Below are 26,895 nucleotides of genomic sequence, written 5' to 3'. Positions count from 1 at the left end.
AACAAAACTTGTTATTTTGTTACTAATGATTTATCGAAGTGTGCATGATGCTGAAACTGATCAGGCTTCGAACTGATCAGTTAATCGAGTCAAAACTAAAGTTTTCGAGAAGCAAACTGAAAGTGTCAATTGATTGCTCAAACTGAATCAGTCCAACTGAAGTGTCAACGAATTGTTCAAATGATTGCCCAGCTGATAAATGGTTTAGCATGAGATCTTCAGAAGCCCGACCAGCTGAGGAAGAGTTCAACTGATGAAGAGCCCAGCTGACCAGTTCAACTGAAAGAGTGAAATCAGTTCAACTGACGAGTCAACTTATTTCACCAGCCCAACACAAGATCAGTTCAGATGACCAGTTAGGTGCATCAGTTAGAAATCAATCAGTTGCAGATCAAGACAAGCTTACCTAAGTGGATTTCAGCTATGCACAATGATACAAAAGCTATTGTACGATCAAGGTACAATAATGGACGTTGCAGCAATACTTAAAGACAAAATGTTCCAGCATAGATGTCGGAAAAGTCGAGACACAAATATCAAGGAGCACATTCAAGCTGCAACAGATACAATTATTGAGTATCACTGTACGATCAGTTTTCTGCCTATAAATAGAAGATCAGTGAAGACAATATATTACAAGTGTCTGTGAACAAGAGAGGAAACATTTCAACGTGTTATCAGCTTAGTATAGAAGCTCTATTTTTCTCAGTGTGTGAGAACACCTTCTTGTGATATTCATTGTTCAGTTCTCACACATGCACACACAATCACTCACATAAATCAGAGAGTTGAGCTTATTGAATAGCTGAGTGAGTCTTGCACAAAAACTTTAAACTTGTGTATGTAGTCTTTGACACATAGACGTTAACCAAGTGTTGGCTGGATGATGCTGCCTTCAGTCTAGACTAGGAGTTCAGTTAGGTAGTAGGGTAAGTCCTAAGTTGAGTGGGTTTATACAAGGTGTTGTATAAATTAAAGTCTTCTAGTGGATCATACTCGAGGTGATAGAAGGGCTGACATAGGAGCAGTTGAAGTCTCTGAACATCCATAAACATATCATGTGTTATTTAATTGTTTAACTATTATTTTCAAACTGATTTGATCAGTTAGAGCATCCATCAGTTCAGTTTCCAACATAACTGAACTGATATATGCCAACAACTGATTCTCTTAATTTTCAGTTATTCAGTTGCACAGTATATAACGAAACTTCGAGAGTTTTCCGCTTAATTTATAATCAAACTCGATTTAATTCATCGGTGTAAATATTTTTAGAATACGAGCTATTACAGTTCATTGATTTATTGTGTTGAAAGCACTTGTCAAACGCACGATCCATAATTTATTTATTTAAAAAAAACCCGGAAAATATGCTTAAAGGATTTTTTTTTAAAGTATATTAATCAGTCTCGATTTTGCCTTAAACCAATCTACATCTATCAAAATAATTCAACCCTTAATCAGGAATAAAGTCGTGGCTGGATTTCGTGTTACTACTCTTCTATTCGTGCTTGTATTAGGGGTTTCTGATCCGAGAGAAAGTCGGTTCTAATGCGAGATAGATTGTGTCCGCAATTCAGTTTTCAAGCTGGCGTTTTGTTTTGCAGGATTAGTTAGGGCTTGTAATGCATAATTTGTCTTTAAAATTGGTTTGGAGGATTTCGGAATTGTATTTTTTACTGAAAAAAGATTGACAGACTTATCTTTCGAAGGCGCTTGATTGAAATTTTGAGGAGGAGACGATGAATCAAGGAGAAAGCGCGGAAACTGTTACCACACTGGACCGCAGTACTATCGAGGTAATAAATCACCTTATATGTTGCTCGTTGAAAATACGAACTTGTTTTCGTTTATGAACTTTGTTAAAGAAGGTGTTTGTTGCCAATTGTTTTCTATCTTTTCAAGATGACGTTTCCGACTTGTTTTAGTGCATAGCTGGTTTTACCACGTTTGGTAATTACGTAGCACGTGGTATTGGAAGTTAAGTAAGACATGAATAAGCTAAAATGTATTGGAGAGGCTTGTAAGCATTTTTACTCAATCAGGAGTTGATTCACTAATGGTTATGTATAGGATTTCTTAGTTCCAGGCACTGATCATCTTTGTGCATTTTTATGATCATCCATTTTTTGATCCCTCTAAGCGCAAACTGCTGCAGGCCATGTTCTTGATTTACTAGTTGACAATTAAGAAAATATAAATTTTCCTCGGCTTCGTTTAAGAGTTATCATTGTTTACTACGAATTTCTTAGTGTACAAGGCTGAATAAATTATTTGAGGTTCGACTAAAAAGTTTTAGCCCTTGTCTTGGATAGCTTTTCGGTCTGTTGCATCGTATGCATAGGCAGATCTCAAGGACTGACTGAAACTATGGATGTCAACTTTTAGGTGGGCATACAAATTTGAGCACTATATGTTGCATAGTGATAGTATGAGTAGCTATAACAATGTGTATGCGGTTTAAATAAATGTAGATGATATTGAGCTTATTCAAGATCAAGACCATCATATTAAAAGGCTTCTATTTGTGCTTCGTTCCAATTTTTCCAGAGAAAATATGACACTAGCATGCACTCTGGTATTTGTGTCTTTGCAGATTGCTAAAACTTATATAAGAGTAAAACTATGTGCCAACCTCTCGGCTCATTTGTTAGTTCCATCACACCTATAGCACCATTTTGGACTGAAATTTTTTTTTGTGTAACTTAAGTTTCTTCTGGTCATTCAAGAATGTAGTCAGATTTTTATACGGATTTTTAAATACGAGCAAAGTACAAGCAGACACATAGATTTTCTCGGTTATGCCGAGCACTACATATTGATATAGCTACAATTGATTGAGATTCTAATATATTTGATCAATACAAGATGTCCTGGCAACTGCAGTGCTAGCTGCAGATTACCTTATAGTTACATTGTAAATAATCTTGCTTAATTCGGCATATACAGTCGTTTTTATATCATTGCACTGAAATGTAGTATTTTTAGACTAGTAACAAAACAAATATAAGATATTATAGGTGGTATGCAGGTGGCTTAGGTTTGTCATTGCAGTGCTTGTGTCTTTCTTTTGATTGCAAAACAGTTGTGAAAGGGTCCATAAGTCTGAAACTTCTCTCATTAGTTCCTCTTTGTATTGGAATTTTCCCATTTAAAGAAGGTATGAAATCCAATACTCAATTATTTCCATTTGTACCCGGTGTCATTATGGCTTATTTGTGTCTTTCTGCAGTACCTTGAGAGTTTCGGGAAATTATTTATATTTCATATGTGGGAAGGATAAGAGGAGGTAATAGCCGTAGGTTCTGATGTTGAGGTTTCGTAGTGATCATTCAGTCGTTTACGAACTTGTTTAGTTTGTAAATGGGAAACAAATTTTATAACCTTCAGTAGGACGGTAACTTTCCATTGATATTCTCTTTGGTTTGGCCCTATGAGCGATCCACTCCATGAGGTTTGAATAGCTGCAATGAGTTTGTGGGTCTTGTTATCCACACAATGATAAGCGCCTGCGTATGTAAGGTTAAAGTGCTATTCTGAAGTTAAAAAAAAATTCCGGATTGTTTTAGTTATTCAAATCCAAGAAGATTGAAGTGTTATTAGGGCATGCTCCATGTTGTTGTTAGTGCTTTTTATTTTTAATTTTTATGGAGAATTTTGCTATGTTGCCTGATGATGTTTCAGCTGGATTTTTATCACTGGTTGACTTATTGATTAGGGGTTTAAAAAACTGATTATTTGATATCAATCATATAGAGATGTATAGCAATACTTGTACTTATATGCCTTCATGGTTCGTGATCTTATATTCTTTGAGACTGCTGGTATAGATTACTATCGTTTACACTTGTAAGTTACGTGAAAATTATTCTCTCAAGCAGGTCTTAAATCTTCTGCTATATTTCCTTTCAAACCCGCTTGATCTTTACACAATAAGTTGATATGTTCCTATGGTTGGGATAAGTTCACTAATTTGTGGTTCCTTAAATTTTTTATTTTTCTCTTCATGTATCAGAAACATCAGACTGTTGATCCACATCAATCTCATACATCATATTACTCTCCAAATTGTGCCACGGTATCATGGAGCATGCCAGAGAATCATAGCTTGAAGGAGAATGGAATTGTGACTGATTCCAATTACATTCATAGTCAGCTAATGGAGGTAACCTTGAGAAATGTTCAAGATGGGATGAATGAAGCATCTGGTGCCTCCACGTCAAATTCAGGAGCCACAATCACGACACAAGGTTATAGTGGGTATGGTGTATATCCAAACACTGATTCCTACGGGTATAACAGCACAGGATATGCAGCCTACTATAATGGCTACCAACAGCAACCAAACCAGTACCAACAGCAATCCAATCAGTATCAACAGCAATCCAGTCAATATCAACAGCAATACAGCCAGTATCAGCAACCATCTAATCAATATCAACAACAATCAAATCAATCTTACACACAAAATGTAGGGGCATACCAAAACACAGGTGCTCAATATGAGCCTCTTTCCTCATTTCAAAATACTGGGTCTTATGCTGGGCCTGCGAGTTACTCTAGCACTTACTATAATCCTGGTGATTATCAGACATCTGGAAGTTACACAAGTGGCACCTACGCTAGTCAGACAAACCTCTGGCAAAATCAGCCCTATGCAGCTTACAATTCTCATCCGTATCCAAATTACACTCCAGACTCAAATTCATCCTATAGTTCTACTCCTAGTGTAACAACAAATCATTATCAGCAGCACTATAAGCAATGGGAGGACTATTACAGGCAATCTCAAATGGAAGTCAGCTGTGCTCCTGGAACTGAGAAGCTATCTATCTCTAGTGCGTCTAGTCTGAGTTCTTCCATGCCTAATGCAAACAGTGGGTACACACCGTCAAACAACAAGATGCCTGTAGCATATACCCCTTCTTGGAGGCCTGAATCTGGTTCATCTGAATTGACTTCTGTGCAGGTTTGGTAGTCGTTACCATTAATTTATGCTGAAAAGTTTGTGTCTTATTACCCATGCACCAACGTTCCCTCGAGCCTTTGCCTGGGTTTCATTTATGCCCTTATTTGATTTCACATTCCTCTTTTTATTCTTATTACGTATTTGATGCTTAAACAATTTTGTGCAATGGAATAATTATTTGCATTGCTCTTTCCGTTTCGTAGAGATGGAATAAAACAATGTTGCTGATGTAGGAGCAGGTACCTTTGGATTGTTAAATTTGGACAAGTTTAAGTTTATGTTTTGGAACAAATAGTATAGAGATGGAGTAGGGCTTGAGCATGATGTTACAAAACTCTAATTTTTCTAAAGATACTTACCTGGACATTTAGAAGAATTTATCGAGAGACAAAAAATAAGCTTATAACAATGAATACATGTTTCTCTTGGCTATCTGAATCCTTTTGTCCTAAATAAAATAGACTCTTCACTTGGAGTTTTATAATTGTAGGGATTTATTATTTGCCGTACTGTTTTCGTCGCTTCTTTCAACCTTAATATTTCATATCGATCTCCTATTTTTCATTATGTCTTGATATACATAGCTCTTAATTATATTGTTGTGAGAAAATTAGTTTGATAGAATCCTGAATTATACTTCTGGTGATATCTGGAAAGTGGATGTATCTAACAGTGGACAGAGGAGCACTCAAACAATCCTGCAATCCATGTATGTTAGGCTTGTATCATTGTTAGCAATATATTTATGTGTTAATCTACTCTCTGTCTACTATAGTCTGCCCTGTATAGGTTCTTGAAAAGCCAACCATCTTTTCAAGTACCAGTACTTGAGGAATCATTTGTTTATAATAACTTTCAACCTCTACTTTTGAGTTTCAAGCTTTGCCTAAGATTTCGTCTTATAACCTACAAACTAAATTTCCGTTCTAATTCAAATATTAAGCAAGGGATGACAATGCCTTTCTCGGGGACCAAAGTAGCATGTAAAAAGCAATAACAAATTGATGGATGAATAGCTTATTAAGACGCACAGGTTTGTCCTGGCAGAGTTTTCTGGCTATGAAATAGCGGAAAGCGTGGGATTTTTGAAACTCATTAATTTCTATTTCTGTTAACACTATCACATTAATTCAAGGGTACAGAGTGGCTAATAATAAGATAAGATGTAATGAAATGAGCTCTTCTATGAACTGTTTTTTGCATTGAAACTTAGAACGGAAAAGTAAGCAAGCAACAATTTCCTGTTATTAATTTGAGTATTATCTCTCTCGTTTTCAATCTCTCCAACTAAGATCTCATCCTATATGAACAAGTTAAAATTGGAAATAGTTATGGATTTTGTAAAATATCTAGATCTGGCCAGTTCCTTTATTGGATTTGGTAAAATAGCTATCTTTGGCTAGTGATTTTTTAGTATTGTCTTCGATTTTCAGGATCTGAGTTCCTTGAATGATTATGGATTTATTTCTCTTATATGGGTGGACGGGAGGGGGGACTAGCTCATAGCTCTTAAGCTTGACTCTCTTTAGAGGTAGCTGTTCTTGAGCATGAATTGTCTATCTCATTAACGTGTTTTTTGTTGTTGTTAGCCTGTCACAGCAAGTGGTGGTCACACAGAGAGTTACAGGAAACATGGGGATTTGATTATTCAAAATGACCCACCTAATTCATTTCAACTGCAAGTTCCAAATACATCGGGTATAGTGCCCACGTATGAAAGTTTTCAAAATAAACAAAACTCTACATTTTCTCAAGATGCTACCACACAGTATCCATCTTACGAAGTTTCTCAGAGTCACCATGCATCCTCTCAACCTGTTTCACAACCTCTCGATCCATTAGATGCACGAAGAGTAAACAAAATGCAAATTCCAAATAATCCAAGAATTGCTTCAAATTTGCCTTCGAGTGTACCAAAAGCTGACAAGGATAACTCTACAATCAGCGCAGCTGCAAAACCAGCCTATATTGGTGTTTCAGTGCAAAAGCCCAATGAAAAAGTTTTGACTCATGATGCTGCTGATTCCATGCTCAAGGTTTGGCTGTCTTGTTATGTTCTTCTGCCCTATTTTGTTCAGCTTGTTTGAAATATGTCAGAAATAAAGATTGTTAAATAAATACCATGCTACCATGGTATCTTTATTTTGTAAATTATCTCTGTAGATGGTACCTATTTGTAATGTTGGTCGAATTTATTGCTTCCAGATCTAGAGCTTTCACCTGCTTCAAGTTAATGAAAAGGTGCTCGTTATGAAGTATGTTTGATTTGACCAGTTTGTATCTGGTTCTTTAGTGCACGTCATGAAGATATCCATAAACCCTAAGAGCATGTGCTCAGAGTCTCGATTAAAATTCTAAATCCAGCCTACCTTTATTGCCCCAACTACGAATGAATGGAATTAATGAACACAATCGTCAATCTTGCCTAGTTTATCATACTGAGTTCTTGGTGTATTTCTTAATCTGTTTGTGTGTATATATATACATGTTATTTTATTTGGATGTGCCAAAGTGCTAAAATTTATGCAGGGTTTTCAATGAAAATATGGAAAACAATCTTTGCCAGTACAGTCGAATGGTAATAAAGAAAATGGAGGATACATGTTTGTGAACCCTAACTTTAGTCATTGTCTTTACTGTGGCAGCCTGGCATGTTTCCCAAGTCATTACGTGGATATGTTGAAAGGGCATTGGCTCGCTGCAAAGATGATAGGCAGCTTGCGGCTTGCCAAGTTCTTATGAAGGAGGTATAGCCTTTGGATTAAATCTTGCATATGCAATCGTTGTAAGAACAGAGTAGACACTAATTTTCAATGACTAATATAAGAAATCTGATATCTCGGATTTCTTTTATCATGTGAAAGAACTGGTGGCAGTTTTTGAATTCCTGTTCTTTGTGCTGAACACATTTCAAGGCTGAATGTAGTCTCTTAACCTCTTCTGCATTGACTATTGCAAAATCAACTTCGTATATTTTTCCAAGTTTAAGAATCAGTAAAGATGCGACTGTCCAATGATTTACTGTTGCATGTCATAGCCCGCTTCTTTCGTTGGTCATCGAAATTTTGAAATGCCTTTGTTTTTCTTGAAATTCAATTTTGAAATGCCTTTTTTTTTTCTTGAAATTCTTTCATTTGAAGTGATAGCTTAGTGATAAAAAATTCTTTATGCGGCCTTTCTTTTGTTTTCTTAAAAACGCTACAACAACACACTCATATTCTACTATATCTACATGTATATATATGTGTGTGTGTGTGTGTGTGTGTGTGTGCTGACATATCTCTCTCTTTATTTATTTTCTGTCTGTTTACTCTATGACATATTGGCATATTCCATAATCATTATAACACATTCCCGCTAGTTGCAGCCTGCGGGGATATTAGTTCTCTAAACTAAGCGATTTTCTCAGAAATCATCTTTTAAACCAAGATCTAAGATATCCTCCTTAATCACGTTTATCTAAGTTTTCAATCGCTTACCCCCTTCTACTCATTCCATTAACCTGTCAATCTAAGGTATTTCAGATTGAGGCTATGTTTGTCTTCTCTTCACATGACCAAACCATGTTAGAATTCTCACCTTGATCTTATCATATGTGGGGGTTACACTTAAATATCTCACAATCTTTTCATTTCTAATTATATCTTTGCGCGTTTTGCCACACATTCATCTGAACATATGCATCTATGCTACTGCCATCTTATGCATATGTAGTGCTGTAGTGGCCCAGCACTCCGAGCCATAAAACATAGCTGGTCGAACAATAGTTTTATAACATTTTCCTTTTAATCTCGCAGGCATCCTTCTATCGCATAAGACTCGTGATGTTCATCCACCCTACTTTAATCCTATGGTCTATATACTATCTAATGTCCCAAGTCTTTTGGATAATAGATTCTAAATAGCGAAAATCTTCACACTCTGGGACTTCTCGACCGTTAATCTCAGTATGGTTACCAATTCGTATAGATTCAAGAACAAAGTTATAGGCTAAATATTTCGTTTTTTGAGCGATTATTCTAAAATCTTTACTATCAAGAGCTTCAAGCCATCTATTTAATACACCTTATACTAAGGATAGTAGTTTCTCAATTATCTTAAAAACTTTTTTTTGTCTTGGCCATCATTTTTCCGTCCATGATGGTGTTTACTCAGCAAGTTTAAAATGTTTTGACATTTGGCCAACTCTGTTACATGGTTGCTTGGACATGCTGTGTGTTAGAAGTTTTTATGGTTAATTTTTTTTCCCTTTTTTTCCGGTTGCTTTAAAAGTTGAATGTCGGCAAATAATAACAAACAATGATTGGTTAGGAAAACCTACTTTTATTGTTTCTGAAATTCCAAATATTTTATATCGTTTCTTAATCAATTATCTTTCAGCTAATAACAAAGGCAACTGCTGATGGTACACTATATACAAAAGATTGGGATACTGAGCCTATTCTTCCCCTTCCCAATGCTGAAACAGTTAACAAGGAGTATGTTTCTTCTGTCTTATTCTGTTATGCACAGATCCATTAATTCAGATTAGGGGCCAATAAATTATGCAATATTTATTCTGCAGGGATGTACAATTTCCAATCCTAAACTCTGTAATGCCAGGGAGCAAAAAAAGTCCTACTCGGCGAGGCAAAAGTAGGTGGGAGCCTATTCTGGATGTGAATTCGGCTGAAACCTCTGCCAATCGGTCTGACAAAACTCCAAAATATGGTGGTTGGAACAAACAGGTATTAGTTTTTTCCCTGAATAATTTTAGTTCTTGGTCATCTTCGAACGTTATTATCAATTGAACAGAATTGGGATTGGAGGTTCTTTTGGGTCCACTGTGGTTTGTTATGTGTATGTTTGATAATGGTCACACTTTCTGGTTTTGCCACTAAACATTCTGCTTCGTTGGTAGAATAATGGCTTCAAATCTTGTTATTAGTTCAATGGTTTCTACAATAGTTCATCTGCCTTTTGTTATTTTGTACAATGGGTTATAAATTCACATGTGACATTGTGTTTGATACATACTAAATTATCATCTGCTCATGGTTATGTGATTGTTCACTTATTAATATTAGAGTAAAAACCTCCTAATATTGTCATTGTGAGGAAGGTGGTAGTGCCTTGTTTGATTTTTATTTTCTGGATAATCTTTAGATTTGATAAAAGCTTCATTCCATCTAGCTTGATGAAGAAAAATTCGGTTACTTTTTCATGAGATGTTGATAATGTTTTGTTGATCAAACTGATCAGTCATCTGTCTGGTTGCAGTTTGCAGATAGGAAAATAGAGAATAAGGAGGATAATCTTGGCAATCAGTTCTCTTCTGCAGATCCAAAAGTTTTTAGTAAGAATCTCACAAGACCAGCGAAGAGGCAGCGTCTTGGTGATGTCCTGAAGAGGCACCGTCTTGGTGATGTCCTGAATGTTGTGGACGATGTGGATGATTCCAGCGACAGTGACGTGGGACAGAGTTTAACAAAGTACTCTGCTGCTGCTGTTGCACTTGCGGATTCATCGGAAGAGAAGAAGAGACGAGAAAACCGTTCAAAACGTTTTGAAAAAAAACATGGGAATCGCGCAAAAGATATTAACTCTAAAGCAAACAATGTGGGATCTGGAAATTTGTATGCAAGGCGAGCTAGTGCTATAATACTTAATAGAAATGTCGAGGAAAGTGGGAGCAGGGCTGTTGAAGATATTGATTGGGATTCTCTTACGGTCAAAGGAACCTGTCAGGAAATTGAGAAACGCTATCTGCGTCTTACTTCTGCTCCTGATCCAGCTACGGTATATTCACATGCTTCTTCATGTTGTAATTTCATGGGAATCTATGTTATTGCTGGATGATTTACATGTCACTAGAATTATCGTAAGACATACATTAATTTGCAGGTGAGACCTGAAGAAGTGCTGGAAACAGCTTTACTTATGGTTCAAAATTCTCAGAAAAATTACTTGTACAAATGTGATCAGTTAAAATCTATACGGCAAGATCTTACTGTGCAACGTATACGCAATGAGCTTACAGTTAAGGTATTTATACAATGATACTATTACGTTTTAAAATGTTGGTTATCTCATGTATCATTCCGATTTTACTGTAGAAATTTTGGCAATGATTGCTCTAATGATTCTAGGTCTATGAAATGCATGCTAGATTGTCGATGGAAGTTGGGGACTTGCCAGAGTATAATCAGGTTTGTTCTTTCAACTCTCACAGACTACTTATTTTTTTTTCGATACAGACTTCTCACATTTTTATAGTTTGGTTTCAAGTATATATGTATGGGACATTTTTCTGACTTTTGACCTATTCACTACATTTTTTTCCTTTTTCTGATATACTAAATGGAACACAAATGCTTTCACATATTGACATTGATTTGAAATATTCAGTGGTCATTCTGATGTTCGAATTATGATAATATTCAGTTGTCAAAAGTTTCACAGAAACGAGTCGGATCTGGTGTATCATAAGGGATTCGCTTTTTCTATTGATTCCTATGGATTGGATCAAAAACAATTCTTAGAATTCGCAGATCCCTGTATTCTTGGTGTGAAAAATTCTCTCTCTATCTACCAACTACCTTTCCTTCGACCACTCCCCTCTTCCGACCAATTGTCCTCATTTTCGGGGTTCTCCAGCTGCTGTGTCTCTTTATATTGTCCGGTGGGTCACAACGGTGCTGGTGTATACCCGGACAGCGAGCTTCTTGGTTCATATATTGTTTTCAGCCCAGTCTCTTTCAGGTGAGTATATTTATTCGTCAACGGAGCTGTCATTCACACTGTCGCAGGAAACCTCTTGTAGTTTGCTCGACGCCAAATCACCGCGTCTTCCATCTCGACACGGAGACGAATGCACAGACCAGTAGGAGAGCTCTTCCCGTTCCTAGAGATGCTGCCAGGGATGAAGTCATTAACATTGAACACAAAGTGTTTCACTCTGAGATTGGGTAATGGGGGACTCTCCATATGTTGGTCAGAAAGAACGAAGAACGCGTGCTATTTAATGGATTTAGACCGAGAAGAGGCAAGCTGGCTCAGCCTAAGGTTCAAGGATTTCATCAACAATTCTTATCCTTGCTCGGATTTCTTTAGTTATCGGGGCAGGAACGCGGTCTTCACCATACAGAGGTTCTCAAACAAACGTGGACGATTCTTAGTGGTGAACAAGTTCAGTAAGCTGGGCAGAAAGCAGATCACCATTGTGCCCAGCGGCCATGACTCAGGGGGTGGATAAACATTGCGAATACTTTGGTAAAGCTGCTGTCAAGGAATTCTCAGAGGAAAATCCAACAACATATCATTGCTCACGTGCAAAAGAAACAAGATTTAATACAGTAAACCGGGATGTTAGCAATATCGAGATGGAACTTCGCCATGGATTGCTGAATGTCAAGGAGGGCAGTGGTAGGATAAGGATGGGTAGGAAGTGGAACGAAGCACTCATTGTTACCAAAAGAAGGGTGAACATCTCGTAGGAACAGACAGATTGCTCTTGGCAACTCTGCTAACAGACGGGTATAATTATTTCCGTTCCAAGCTAACAAAGCGGTATGGTAGCCATCTAATTCTTCTGAATTCTCATATTATCTAAAGATGAAGAGAGGATTCTGACAATGGGGTGTCTTTGAAATTTGAGGAGTGGAGACCCAATATTAATACGGCTGATACGATAGATAAATGTTGCAACAGTTGGGTTAGGATATTTGGATTACCTTGGAATCTCTGGTCGCCGGATACATTCAAAATCATCGGGGATCCATGCGGGGGACTTGAAGGACATCAGCTCGGATACCTCACTTTTCCATGACCTTAGGGCAGCTAAGAACAAGGTGAAAGGCACCGAAAGAAGGTTTATTCAAACTAGAATGCAGATTCTGTTGAAGAGAGGACTATAGAGATTCGAATTCAGGTAGAATCATTCGACCTTAATGGAAAGCGGACCGTGGCGGGGTGGGGTAACTCAAATATGCGCAGAAAACAATTAGAAAATGAGAACCTTACCAGCTGCCCTATCGTTGGGAAGATCGAATAGGGGGTTATATTAGATCAAGCAACAAGCACGGCAAAAAGGAGGCTAGGATGTGGATCTGCCAATAATGGGAAATAAAGGAAGAAGTGCAGGGGTCTGTGCATGTGAAGGATCAGCAACTAAGTCCAGCAGGAAAGACTGCGAGACACAGACTGAAGTGGGGGATTAACTACGAGAGAGGTTCGACTTCGAAAGGTCCCAATGAGTTGTTATGAAAATTTGCTCATGGAATATTAAGGGTGGGCCCGGGGGGTACAACAAGAAGGAGAGAACTACTTCGAACTTTCATTCGCAAGGAAAACCCAGATATTGTGGCACTTATAGAAACTAAGAAAGAGTTGGTTGACAGAAGGTTCGTTGCAAGTTCGTGGAAGTCCAGATTTGTCGATTGGATCAGTTTACCGTCAGTATGGAGATCTGGAGGTATCTTAGTGATGTTGGATCCCAGAGTGGTGGTGGTCAGTAATAATTTGATAGGGGAATTTTCGGTGTCGATTGAAATTCGGCGGAATGATGAGATCAAATGGTGGTTATCAGCCATTTACGGACCAGTTAAACCAAGACCGAGAAAATTATTTTGGGACGAATTAGCAGGTTTGAATTCAATATGTGGGGACAAATGGTGCTTGGGAGGAGATTTTAATCTAGTCAGAAATACGGGAGAAAAGATGAATAGCCTTTCCAATACCATGAGCATGTCATGTTTCGACAATCTGATAAGGAAATTGGGATTATATGATCCACCATTATTAACGCGAAGTACACATGATCTAATTTTAGGGCAAATCCGATTTGTTGTCGCTTAGACAGATATCTCATTTCGGGGGGTTGGATGGACATCTTTCCCACTTTTAGACAAACGGTGTTTCCCAGAATCACATTGGATCACTGCCCAGTGTTTCTTGATACCTCTAAGCTGAGGTGGGGTCCTGCTCCTTTAAGATTTGAGAATGCTTGGCTGGCTCACCACAAGTTAAAAGAGATGGTTATGTCATGGTGGAACAATGAGATTATTCAGCGGTGGGAAGGGTATAAGTTTATGAAGAAACTCAAAAGAATTAAAATAGAGGTATCTAAGTGGAACAGAGAGGTGTTCGGAGACGTGGGTGTTAGATACATGAAGTTGGTTAACAAGATAAATTAGTTGGATGAATTAGAGGCTGGGAGATCTTGGTCTGAAATTCTTCAGGAGGAAAGAAGGGAGGCAAGGTGTGAACTGAAGGTTTTGTCGTTTAGAAAATTTCAGATGGACAGTCAAAAGGCAAAAGTGAGATGGCTGAGGGATGGGGATCAGAACTCAAAATTTTCCATGGGCTACTGAATAATCGGAAGATTAGATCTATTATAGATAAAGTGGAGTTGGAGGATGGGAATGTGGTTAAGGAGGAGAAGCAGATTGAAAAGAGCATTATCAGTTTCTACAGAAACCTTTATAAGAAATCAGATGGTGATTGGGGGGGGTTTGACGGGTTGGAGTGGAATCCTTTCGATAGGCTTGAAGCTGAGGAGTTGGAGATTCCGTTTGCGGAAGAGGAGATTAAAAAGACGGTGTTCGATAGCGATGGATCCAAAGCTCCAAGGCCAGATGGGTTTACAATGGCTTTCTATCAAAGATGTTGGGATACGGTCAAAGTAGACTTAATGAAGATGTTTGTTGAATTTTTTGATGGTGACATTGTTAATGGTATCACAAACGAAACTTACATTTGCCTAATCCCAAAGAAACAAGAAGCGATCAAAGTGACATATTTTAGACCAATCAGTATAATAACGAGTATGTATAAGATATTGGCTAAAGTCTTGGCGAACAGATTGAAGAAAATATTGAGCAATACAATAGCAGAGAACCAGTGTGCATTTATTAAAGGAAGACAGATTATGGATTGCTACCTTATCGCGAATGAGATTGTCGAGGAATACAGACGGAAAAAAAAGAAATGATGGGTGCTTAAAGTTGATTTGGAAAAGGCATACGACAACGTCGATTGGAGGTTTCTGGATTTTGTGTTACAAAAGAAAGAGTTTGGGAATAGATGGAGGAAATGGATATAGGGGTGCGTTTCCAATGTTTCCTTCTCGATCTTTATCAATGGAAGACCACGGGGGAAGTTTGAAGGTGAGAGATGCCTTAGACAAGAGGATCCATTGTCCCCCCTTTCCTTTTTAATCTTGTGATCGATGGTTTGGGGCGATTGGTGGACAGGGCCAAGACAGTGAACGAAGTAAGAGGGTTGGAAGTAGGGAGAGACAAACTTGAAATTTCACTTATCCAATTCGCGGACGATACCTTGTTTTTTGTACAGTCTGATAGGCATTTATTGGCCCTAGTGGAAATACTCAACTCCTTCAGTCTTAAATTGGGCTTGAAAATCAATTTGGAAAAAAGCGTCGTATTGGGACTAAATTTCTTGCAAGATTAGGTCGATGATATGGCATTAACAATCAGGTGCAAAAACGAGAATTGGCCGATTAGGTATCTCGGGGTTTTTTTGGGAGGCGACCCTAAAACCGTTGATTTTTGGGAACCTGTGGTGTCAAAAATGTCCAAGAAGCTATCAAGTTGGAAAAAGTTGTTTCATCAAGGGAGGTCGACTTATGTTATAAGTTGATTAAGTCGGTGTTAAGTGCGATGCCGACTTACTTTGTCTCTTTTTAAAGTGCCAATTTGGGTCGCAAAAAGGATGGAAAAATTGATGAGGGATTTCTTGTGGGACGGAGCCGAAGAAGAATCTCATTGCCATGTTGTTGGATGGGATCAAGTTTGTAAACCGAAGGACATGAGAGGTCTGGGTTTGGGGAATATTTGCTTGAAGAACAAGACTTTTCTTGGGAAGTGGTGGTGGAGAGGTTCGGTGGAAAGTGAATCCTTGTGGAAAAAAGTAATCAAGAGCATTTATGGACTACAAGATAACGGGTGAGACGTGAGGTTGGCTAGGAACTCGACATTTAGAAACTCTTGGAAATTTATCTCTCGTTCTTACTCGGCTTTTCAACGCTTGATTAGGGCGGTGCTAAAAGGGGGGAATTTCATTCGTTTATGGGAGGATAGTCGGGGGAGGGGTTTCCTCGTTTAAAGAGCGTTTTCTTTCTCTGTTTCAGATTTTCACTTCGATTAACGAACCGATCAGTTACTTTATAGATGTCACAGATCTTCGAGTCACTTCTTTCGCTCGATGGGATGTGCACTTCAGGAGGGCTTTAAATGAGGTCGAAATAGGTGAGTTAAGCACTCTTTTAGGGGTTCTAGATACAGTTAGATTAGAGCGGGGTACAGATGATTATAGAGTTTGGTTGGGGGACTCTTCCGGGATTTTTTTTGTTCGATTTTTCTACGATTCTTTCTTTGCAATTTCCAACTTTCAGCTATTCTCATATTACTATAGTATTTGGAAGATACCGGTCCCGCACAAGGTTCAAGTATTCTTGTGGATAGTGGCTTTGGGAAAACTGCAGACTTGTGATTCGTTGCAAAAACGGTGGACTACTTGTGCCTTAAGCCCGCAATGGTGTAGTTTGTGCTGAAAACAAAAGGAGAATCAGGACCATCTTTTGTTGCATTGTTCTTTCTCCAGTGGTATCTGGATAAAAATACTACAAGAGTTGGGATTCGAATGGACCTTTCCGAGAAGAGCACGAGACTTATTTCTTATGGAGCCAGGCTTCCCCACCGGGAGAAGGAATATGAGCTTTTGGTATTTGGTGATTCATTGAACTTTATGGTCGATCTGGTTGGAGAGAAACAATAGGATTTTCACATATTCATCGGAGTCAGTTGACAACGTCTGGGAGAAGATCAAATTCAGAGTTGCGACTTGGACGATGAATTTGCCAGAGTATAAACATTTGTTTATTTATGATGTAGTTAGGGATTGGAGACTTGTATGTTCCTGACACTAGTTGAGATGTAGTATTTCTGTTTGTGTGTTTTGCGGATTACTCATCCGCTTCTTTGTAATCCAATCTATTATCTTAATAAAGTATAGGTTCACATAAAAAAAAAAAAAATTCAGTTGTTTTTATTAAGTGAGATGGTCAAAATGGATACTATTATGATACTGGTGAAGTGGATCATACTGGAGGGAGCAATATACTTGATTGTTGATGTATTGTTTATTGGTCCTGGTTGGGTATTGAGAGAATTTTTGAGGAACTTGCATAAATTCTGTGAGGTGTAGGAGGACAGATGTAAATAAAAGCAAATATTGCATTGTTTATTGCTAAAGTTTTATAATTGTATTCCCAACAAGAAATTTGACACTAGGCAGCTTAGTGAGTTCTTAGACTCCAGGCTGAGGGTACATATTCTTTAATTTAAATAGAGAACCAATATTGTGATTGTGATATCCCTGCAGTTTGGGTCTTGTTTTACTTTTACTGACATCAGAACTAGTGTGGTTGGGGATTCAGGTAATGGACTTGTGTACATATTTGTTTTCCTACTTTTTCCGGGCTTTGTTATCATTTGATCGTTTATTTTTTATTGTTTTCTTTTATGATCTGCGCAGCAAAAAGTATAGGTAAATTTGACAATATTACTACGGTAATTCTTATCAAGCGAAAAGAAAATATAATTATCAAAAAATTTCAAAAAAAATCTGAATGTTTTATTTTCCATCTTAATTGACAGGGAGGGACTGACTTGGGAAATTTGGTTTTTGATATGTGGTTATTAAGTTGGCTTGGACAACTATTTTCTCAGATTTATCTTTTTCTCTTTTTAGGAATTCTCAAATTTATCTTTCTGTGTGTGATACTTGGTTTTATTGACACATAATTGAACTTGAAAAACAAGTACTATGGCGGTGTGATCACATGATGTTGTGAAGCCTTTTGTCATTTTGTTTTGCAGTGCCAATCACAGCTGAAAACACTATATGCAGAAGGAATTAGGGGATGCGATATGGAATTTGCAGCATATAATTTACTGTGTGTAATATTACACTCAAACAATAACAGGGAGATCCTGTCAGCTATGTCAAGGTTTGTAACAATCTCTAGGTCTGAATATTTTTGGATTGGTTCACCTCTTAGCAATTTCCAAAATACATTACTTGAATCAATTCTCATATCATGATTGATTATGATGAAAATTTGATGTCTCAGTCCATCAGGCACCCCACCTCTGCTTTGTTTTTTACATATAGTCGATCGTAGTATGATTTCTCTTTAACTACTCTCCATATTCTCTTCGATTTACGAATTCCAAATTCATCTATGAAGCTATATTATCCGTGGATTGGATCAACCGATTCTTGCATTTGGGAGTGTTAAGTAGCGATCAAGGATTTAAGGCAATAAAAACTTGTCAAAAATAAACAAGAAACTGCACCATCGTGGCTGCATCTGCTCTATATGCCATAATCACTTAAAAGAACATGAAAATTGAGAATCCTTAATTTGGATGAAGAGAAAAATTTAGCTCGTGTATTAATGTGCAAACATGCTCTTCAGTTTGAGTTAACCAAATCATTGAAGAAAATTGGTGGTATTTCTTTAGCATTGTACCTTTAAATGACTATGATCCCTGGTGAAATCATTATTACTTGTATGTGTTAGTTCATAGCATGGCATGCTGGTGAAATCAATTTTTAGGCTCTAGCTGGTTGTGGTTAAATACCTGCACACTCTTGGAGTCAGTGCCCTCAATGATTTATCACGTCGTTTTTGTAATTGAATTTGTTTCCCAGGTTATCAACTGATGCTAGAAAAGACGTAGCGGTAAAGCATGCGCTTTCAGTCCACGCGGCCGTAACATCTGGAAATTATGTAACATTTTTCAGACTGTATAAGACAGCACCTAACATTAGCACCTTTTTTATGGGTGGGTTGTTCACACCGACTTATTATATAGTATTTGAATAATAGCTTAATCTTTTATACGATAAACAATTTCTTCCTGCAGATCTTTATGTTGAAAAGATGCGGTATGCCGCCGTAAAATGCATGTGTCGATCATACCGTCCTACGGTCCCTATTTCATATATTGCTCAAATTCTAGGATTCATTAATGCATTACCTACAACTGAAACCAGTGATCATAAGGAAGTGGATGGAGTGGAGGAGTGTGTTGATTGGTTGAAAGCTCATGGTGCATGCCTCACTTCCGATAACTCTGGGGAGGTGTTGCTTGAAACAAAGGTAATATACTTCTCTTGTATTTTCTTCAACATTTTACTGTGATTTGATGGTCGGAGGGAAAAAAGAGTTGGAATTGTTGTTCAAAGAGCTCATTTAGTGGGTTATTCAGACGGGGAAGAGTGTGCATTATTTGTGGTTGGCCCAAATAACTGAACAGTTGAAGAAGCTCTTCCTTTTTCTTTATCATGTTTCCAAAAACTGTGCAAACATTAAAAAATTCCATCCATGACGTGCATATGACATTTTATTGTAATTTTTAACGAGTCGTGTTCCAATGTCCTTTTTGTTTTCCTGGAATGGCAATTTTTGTGTCTCATGGTTGAAATTTAGAGGTGGCGATGGATAGCAACTGGCATATGCATTACATCTATTAGGAGTTCTTCCCAATTCCTTGCGATCTGCCACCTTTTCATAAAATGCTTCATTAGAAATTCAGCCGGATTGTTTTATCTTTCCTCATTTGTGAAGGCTTCTAGCCTCGTCAATGTACATTTGGCTAAGAAATCTTAAATATGAGTGTTGTGCAATTGTTGCTTATGTTTTATAAACCAACTATATGTTTTCGCCTTTCTTTTCACAGAAACCCAATTTTCATTGCTGGAACTTTTGTTAAGATTGCTTCTTGAGTTTTAAGTGCATCAAGTTGTACTGTATGGCGACATCCGTGAATAGGAGCTCTCTTTTCCTGTCTACCTGTGAGTCTGCTAACTAGCGCGTCCTTGACTTTTTTTTCTTGCCGCCAATGCCCACGTCTTCTCAAATAACATGAAGGTTCTACCAAAATGCCAATCAGCGTTTTTAGATCAGTTGAAGGTTCATTGTGCAAAAGTTATTGGGACACCTTTTTTTCATAACAAATAGCGTGACAACAGCCAATATCAAACCAACATATGATTAGTGGAAATGTGGAATTGCTCTGTAACTTTTGAAACTGTCCCACAAATGAGTGCAAGAAAATACAGAATGGCAGAGAGAGCATGCATATGTGCAAAAGCAGCAAAACGAAATTGATTTTTCCCGTTGACAAGCAACTACACTGAATCAAACATTACTTTTTATATTCTTCATATAATCTAATCAAATCAAAAGAGCTCTAACATGTCTTCTTTGTTTGTCTGACTTTAGCCATAATAGCTAACATGGCAGTGATATATTCTTTTAATTGGTTCTCTGATAAGTCCCATGGTTTTTGTACCTGCAGGTTTCTGTATCAAGTCTTTATATGCCAGAACCCGAGGACGCTGTAGCTCATGGAGATGCTAGTCTTGCCGTTAATGATTTTCTAACTCGGAGTTTAGCTTAGAGTGACAAATCCTAAATGCCACAGAGGACTTCCGGAAAAGTTGACATTCCCTTTTGATGCCTAAGATCGCTCCAATACTCATGAAATGGGGAATTAAAAAAACGACGAGAAACACAATTGTACGATAAATTGCTTATGGATACGATGGAAGACTGCAAGCCTTACGCGGTTAGAACATTTTGAATCTGGTCGACCTCTATGTATTCCCAAAATTATTTTGATTATATCGTAACATACAATTTCGTGTATTGTATGGAAACAACTATATGATAAAAAGAGAAAATATAGGCTCTTGTTTGTAATTCTGGGTTTAAATTGTAGTGTTTGCCTTGAGAAGTAATTGAAAATCAAACAACTGATTTCGAGTACGTTTATCCTTGGGTTCATCGTTCGAATGGATTTTGTGCTCCCTTTTGACCATTTGTAACCAATTTTAAGCCATTTATTTCATTTTTAGTTCAGTTTAATCATTCCACAATGTTTAGTACCTTTATTTATTTATTTTTTTCCAGTTTCTATCAATACAATGTTTATCTATCACAATACACAAATCGTCTGTTGACGCTATTTCTGATGTGTATATTTTATGACAACATAATGCTCCATTTTTGTGATCGAGTGTAGGAACATTTAAATAGTATATGTTTATGTAGAGAGGGTTTATATATAATCTTTTTACAAGCACGAGATCATTGTATACGGGTTAAATAGAAGGTGGAGTTGAAAAAAAAAGTTTGGTGGTTGTTTTTAATCATATCATAAATACAAATTTAAATTTTCAACTCAAATAATTCTTCTTATGATAATAAGTTTATGCCTGCATTATGAATCTGAATGAGTATTTGTGGGGATCCGGACGCTAATTCATTTCTTAATCATTCTTGGGAATAATTGGATCAATTAAATAAATTGGGTCTAATTTTTTTTTTAAACTACCGTGCGGAACATAATGTAATTAATCTGAGATACATATCACAAGTTAAAAGTACAAGTCTTGTACCACATAGATCCATATCAAACTAGGGTTCAACAACTACATATCAAGTGATGAAACTTATTCTACTGCTGGGTCCGAATCTCCACGCTAATCTTGTTCTCTCATCCTCTTCTTGACCCTGATCATGTCCTACCTGTTGCCATACACACATACAGACACAACAACAGCCGGATAACTCCGGTGAGAATAATATTCCCAGTATAAACAATGTGTACATGCAATCATATGATTGATATAAAAGCATGCAACAGATATCAATAACATGTATCATAATCTGAAAGACATGAATCAATATAAAACTGTAAATAACTCGTAACTCAACATCTCAGACTCAACTCATGTCTAATCTAGAGATCCCGATTCCTGGACATTGGCATAATATACCGAATCTCCGCAATAGAAGCCGATCCGCTCCTACGCAACATCGATATAAACCAAGCATCCAGTGTCTTGGCATATCCGTCAAAGACTTGGCACCTCCGCCATTGACTAGGCACCTCCGCTCTGACTCAATACATGCTTTGCTATAACTCAATAGACTAAGCATAGCGATCTCATAACTTGCAAACATCAATGCAATCCAATAAATATGTGATTTAGGGAAACTCAAGTCAGATCTAACTCGAGTTATATCCTCCCGGTTCAACATTGATTTATACCTTTCGTTGTTCAGTTGAAACCGTTGTTTGTTCTTCTATCAGTTTCCAAGGAAGTCTCGATGTCGAAGCTGTCAATACCAATCTGAAATGACAATGTCGAGTAGCACAATATCAACATATTATTCCATGTAAGACATGTAAGGATCAACATTCACTATCGGTACATTTGGACAGTGTAACGGCGTCATTTCGATATACCAACAACTCAATCATCAATCGAGTCAATATCACAACATCATATAAATCTCATAACCTCAATTTGTACCATAATCTGATACCAAATCCGTATAATCTCAATCAAATCAACTCTGAAAAATCATAGCAATTCCATACGGTATCTGTTCTTCAATCCGGTTTCGATTATACAATGTCTAATATCTCAAGAACACCATATATTAATTATATCTGATTCCTTCAATATCATATTTCCAAATCATATTAAAACATACAAAAACTTACGTCTGTGTGAAGCTCTTGTCACGAGGAACACGGTACCGTACTCGGATTCAAAATTTGACGGACGGANATATTGCATGGGAAATCACAAGTGGCTTCATATTCTTGCTGGTCTCGGCCCTTGGCTTCTCATCTGCTCGCGCATATGCGCGCCCTCTTTTCGCACATATGCGCGAGACCTATGGCCTCCGCAGAATTCAAGTCCACCAGCTCGTGCATATGCGCGCCCTCTTCTCGCGCATATGCACGAGGTTCTCTGCCTCGGCAATGGCCCTGCGCGCATTTCTGCCGCGCATGTGCGCGATACCTACTGTAGCTCACATAGTCAACTCATGCATTTCCAATTCTGGTCTCGGAGTGGTCCGTCTATAATCGCAACAAGTCATAATCATTAATCTCCGATTAACATAATAAAAATCTCGGGCATTACAGTATTGCGTATGTAGGAGGATGAAATTTGAAATTCCAAAATTTTAAGAAAATAAATTATGTGTGTATATATATTTTTTCTGGACATGTAAAAACTAAATATATATGAGTTTGCGGAAAAATTTAAGAGGGAGATGGATGCCACATTAGGTATATGGTTAATCGTGTATAATCTTAATTATGAGTAAATTATTGTGTTGTTGAATAATAAAAACTACTCATCATCATCATATAATATAACATGTAAATAACAGAAACTTCTTCATAACTTAAAAATACATTTTATTCTTCTCAAGAGTCGTTTTGTACAAAATTAAGAGAAGACTTTTATGGCTAGAAGCTAAGTAGCTCAACATACAAGGTAATTAAGTTCACCCGAATTTCAAACTCGGGAAAGAAAGTATATATTGTCATGCAGAAGAAGTTAGAACAAATAATATAATCATATTCTTTATAAATTTGAATTATATATAAACAGCAGATTACCATCCTTACCAACTTATAGCATTTCTTTCTTTTGGTTTATGTAAATAATAAGACGTGTGGATAAAAAGATTAGGAGGTGTAGTAGGTCACCTCTCACATCTATATTCATTCTTCGTCCAATAAATTTTTATACCTACTATTAATCAACCTCAAAATCTTCTTTCCCACGATTATGTTTCTAAAAATAATAATCAAATTATATATATTGTGTAATGGAACAACATTAATTAAATTAAAGTTAATGAAAATATGTACCCAAATAAAATCCCATTAATTTGTTGACAATCGTGGCATAATTAAAACCATTCACACTTTTGTACATTTCTTGTTATATATCTCCATCGCATGCAGAGTCCCGAGTGGGATAATTTGTATTAAAAGCTGTTTTACATGTCCAATACCTTTTCCTTTCCTAGAGAAGCACAAATCAATTCATACAGTTGGACTTGGTTTGCATTTATAATTCTTGTTTAAAATTTCTCTGTTTTTGTTGCTCCACAACTCTTGACCTACTTGTAACCAGCTGGATTCTTGTTCTTTCCTTCCATTGATTCCAATGTCAAGAGTTGCCTCAACAGAGAATCATGAAGTTGTTCAAGAAACCATGGCGTTTTACAGCCGCTCGGATGAGATGCCACGGGCCGCCGCCTCCCCGACGCTGGGACAGCTTCTGAAGTGCGTTGGCGATGTGAGGAAGGAGGTCACAGGGGACGAAACGCCGGTGCATCAGGTTGTGGAAATGAGCATGGAGCCTCGCGCTCTTCCATTTCTGCTTACGTTCAGTAATCTTAGTTACAGTGTCAAAGTCAGCCGGAAGTGCTCCCTCCTCCGCCGTGGAGAAGGTGGGACGAAAACCCTTCTGAATAACATCTCCGGGGAGGCTCGTGACGGTGAGATAATGGCGGTTATGGGTGCCTCAGGCTCGGGAAAATCGACCCTCATCGACGCACTCGCGAATCGTATGGCGAAGGGAAGTTTAAAAGGCTCTGTCACGCTTAACGGTGAAGTGTTAGAGTCAAGAATGCTGAAAGTGATTTCTGCATATGTAATGCAAGATGATCTTTTGTTTCCCATGCTCACAGTTGAAGAAACCCTCATGTTTGCTGCGGAGTTCAGGTTACCAAGAAACCTTTCCAAATCCAAGAAAAAACTCCGAGTCCAGACGTTAGTCGATCAGCTTGGGCTAAGAAACGCCGCCAAGACTGTCATCGGGGATGAGGGCCACCGGGGAGTCTCCGGAGGCGAGCGGCGGCGGGTTTCTATCGGAATCGACATCATCCACGACCCCATATTGTTGTTTCTTGATGAGCCCACGTCCGGGTTGGATTCAACCAGCGCTTTCATGGTGGTGAAAGTACTGCAGAGAATTGCACAGAGTGGGAGTGTGGTGATTATGTCCATACACCAGCCGAGTTATCGGATTCTTGGATTATTGGACAAAATGATCTTTTTGTCACGCGGGCAGACTGTATACAGTGGCTCTCCCTCCAATTTGCCACTGTTTTTCTCAGATTTTGGCCACCCCATACCAGACAATGAGAATCGAACCGAGTTCGCACTCGATTTGATTCGTGAACTTGAAGGATCACCAGGTGGAACAAAGTCCCTCGTTGAATTCAACAGATCTTGGCAAACGTTCAGAAGGTCATCAAGAAATTCTGAACCAAACCCAGACCCGAATGGATCCGTCAATCTTTCACTGAAAGAAGCAATCAGTGCCAGTATTTCAAGAGGAAAGCTAGTTTCCGGAGCAGGCGCAAACGGCACAAGTAACCCCACATCAATGGTCTCCAAATTTGCAAATCCATTGTGGATTGAGCTAGCTGTACTCTCCAAAAGATCATTCACAAATTCAAGAAGATTGCCCGAGCTTTTCATGGTCCGTCTCTGCGCTGTCGTGGTGACAGGATTCATCCTCGCCACCATGTTTTGGAGACTCGACAACTCCCCCAAAGGGGTCCAAGAGAGACTCGGTTTCTTCGCATTCGCCATGTCCACAACTTTCTACACCTGCGCCGATGCTCTCCCCGTTTTCCTCCAAGAAAGGTACATATTCATGCGTGAAACAGCGTACAATGCTTACAGAAGATCATCCTACGTTTTATCCCACTCCCTAGTATCACTTCCATCACTATTATTTCTCTCCTTAGCCTTTGCTGCCATTACTTTCTGGGCAGTCGGACTCGACGGCAGTTTCCTCTTCTACTTCTTGATAATCTTCGCCTCCTTTTGGGCCGGAAGTTCCTTTGTAACATTCTTATCCGGTGTCGTCCCACATGTCATGCTAGGATACACCATTGTTGTAGCCATTTTAGCATACTTTCTACTCTTCAGCGGCTTTTTCATCAACCGAGACCGAATCCCACCATACTGGATATGGTTCCACTACTTATCCCTCGTAAAATACCCCTACGAGGGTGTTCTGCAGAACGAGTTTGAGGATAAGATAAAATGCTTCATGCGTGGGATCCAAATATTCGACAGCACCCCTTTAGGGACATTGCCGAGTTCTTTGAAAGTGAAGCTTTTGAATAGCCTGAGCAGCACACTGGGGATCAAGATCAGCACCAACACATGCGTGACCACGGGGGCGGATATATTGCAGCAGCAAGGGGTGAATGATCTTAGCAAATGGGGTTGTCTGTGGGTTACCGTGGCTTGGGGTTTCTTTTTCAGGGTTTTGTTCTACTTGTCCTTGTTGGTTGGGAGTAAGAACAAGAGAAGGTAAGTATTTGGAATATAATTTGGCATTATTTGTTTCCACTGTGGATTATCTGTGCTTTTTTTTTTTTCCAAAAAAAAAAGTTGGGAATTTTGTATAATTTTCTAGACAATTAATGAATGTAATTGATGTGCTTTTTCAGTAGTGATATTCAATACTGTAAATTTTTGTAATTTATTTGTTTGATGGTTTCTTCACAATTTTTTTTAAATTTAAATAATATAATTTTACAATATTTTTGTTAACCCGACGTGACAAAAGGATTTTACAATTTTTTTTCTGATTTTATTTCATCGAGATTAAAATGTATAACTCAATTTGATGCAATAAATGGCTATAATATGCATTTTCAGTACTACATATTTGTATCTGAAAACAGAGTAAAAATGAAAATAAATTGTGGTATTTTAAGAAATTTAAAAAAAATGTTATGTTACAGTGATTTGATGTAATCAACTTTGTCGGTCTCTATGCTGAGTACTAAGACAATCAATCATATGATGAATGTACAATATATCTATTAGTTGAGTGTCACTTTAACGGTTATCGTATATTAATCCACGATTGATGAATTACTTATCAAAATTATTAAAATCTTATTTGTCTTTATACAAATTGATTTCAACAAGTTATTACATAATATCTTAAATAGAAAATTTAAAAATTATAATAAATTATTGAATAATTATACAGAAAATATACAGTTC

At 37.7% G+C, this 26,895-nt stretch overlaps 2 protein-coding genes across 5 annotated transcripts; both read left to right on the top strand.

Moving 5' to 3' along the window:
- The first annotated feature begins 1,408 nt into the window (after positions 1–1,408).
- Positions 1,409–20,856, top strand: LOC140977006 (SAC3 family protein A). 4 transcript variants are annotated; one of them, XM_073441519.1, is made up of 13 exons: positions 1,410–1,799; positions 4,025–4,969; positions 6,559–7,005; positions 7,615–7,716; positions 9,350–9,447; positions 9,534–9,696; positions 10,229–10,747; positions 10,853–10,993; positions 11,098–11,157; positions 17,848–17,978; positions 18,686–18,819; positions 18,901–19,136; positions 20,338–20,856. In XM_073441519.1, the coding sequence occupies exons 1-13, from the start codon at positions 1,743–1,745 to the stop codon at positions 20,437–20,439; spliced, it is 3,135 nt and encodes a 1,044-aa protein (XP_073297620.1). In that variant the 5' UTR covers positions 1,410–1,742; the 3' UTR covers positions 20,440–20,856. The 4 variants fall into 4 exon arrangements, with proteins under 4 accessions (XP_073297621.1, XP_073297622.1, XP_073297620.1 ...); XM_073441518.1 differs by having other exon boundaries at positions 4,016–4,969; XM_073441520.1 differs by lacking the exons at positions 18,686–18,819; positions 20,338–20,856 and having other exon boundaries at positions 1,409–1,799; positions 4,016–4,969; positions 18,901–19,113.
- Positions 20,857–23,792: 2,936 nt separating this feature from the next.
- LOC140977005 (ABC transporter G family member 1-like) lies at positions 23,793–26,365 on the top strand. Its single transcript, XM_073441517.1, has one exon. The coding sequence runs from the start codon at positions 24,023–24,025 to the stop codon at positions 26,192–26,194; it is 2,172 nt and encodes a 723-aa protein (XP_073297618.1). The 5' UTR covers positions 23,793–24,022; the 3' UTR covers positions 26,195–26,365.
- Positions 26,366–26,895: the final 530 nt, after the last annotated feature.

The sequence above is a fragment of the Primulina huaijiensis genome, chromosome 5 (genome assembly GCF_012295235.1).
Source record: "Primulina huaijiensis isolate GDHJ02 chromosome 5, ASM1229523v2, whole genome shotgun sequence".
Classification (NCBI taxonomy): Eukaryota; Viridiplantae; Streptophyta; class Magnoliopsida; order Lamiales; family Gesneriaceae; genus Primulina; species Primulina huaijiensis.
This window is presented reverse-complemented; position numbering and strand designations above follow the sequence as displayed.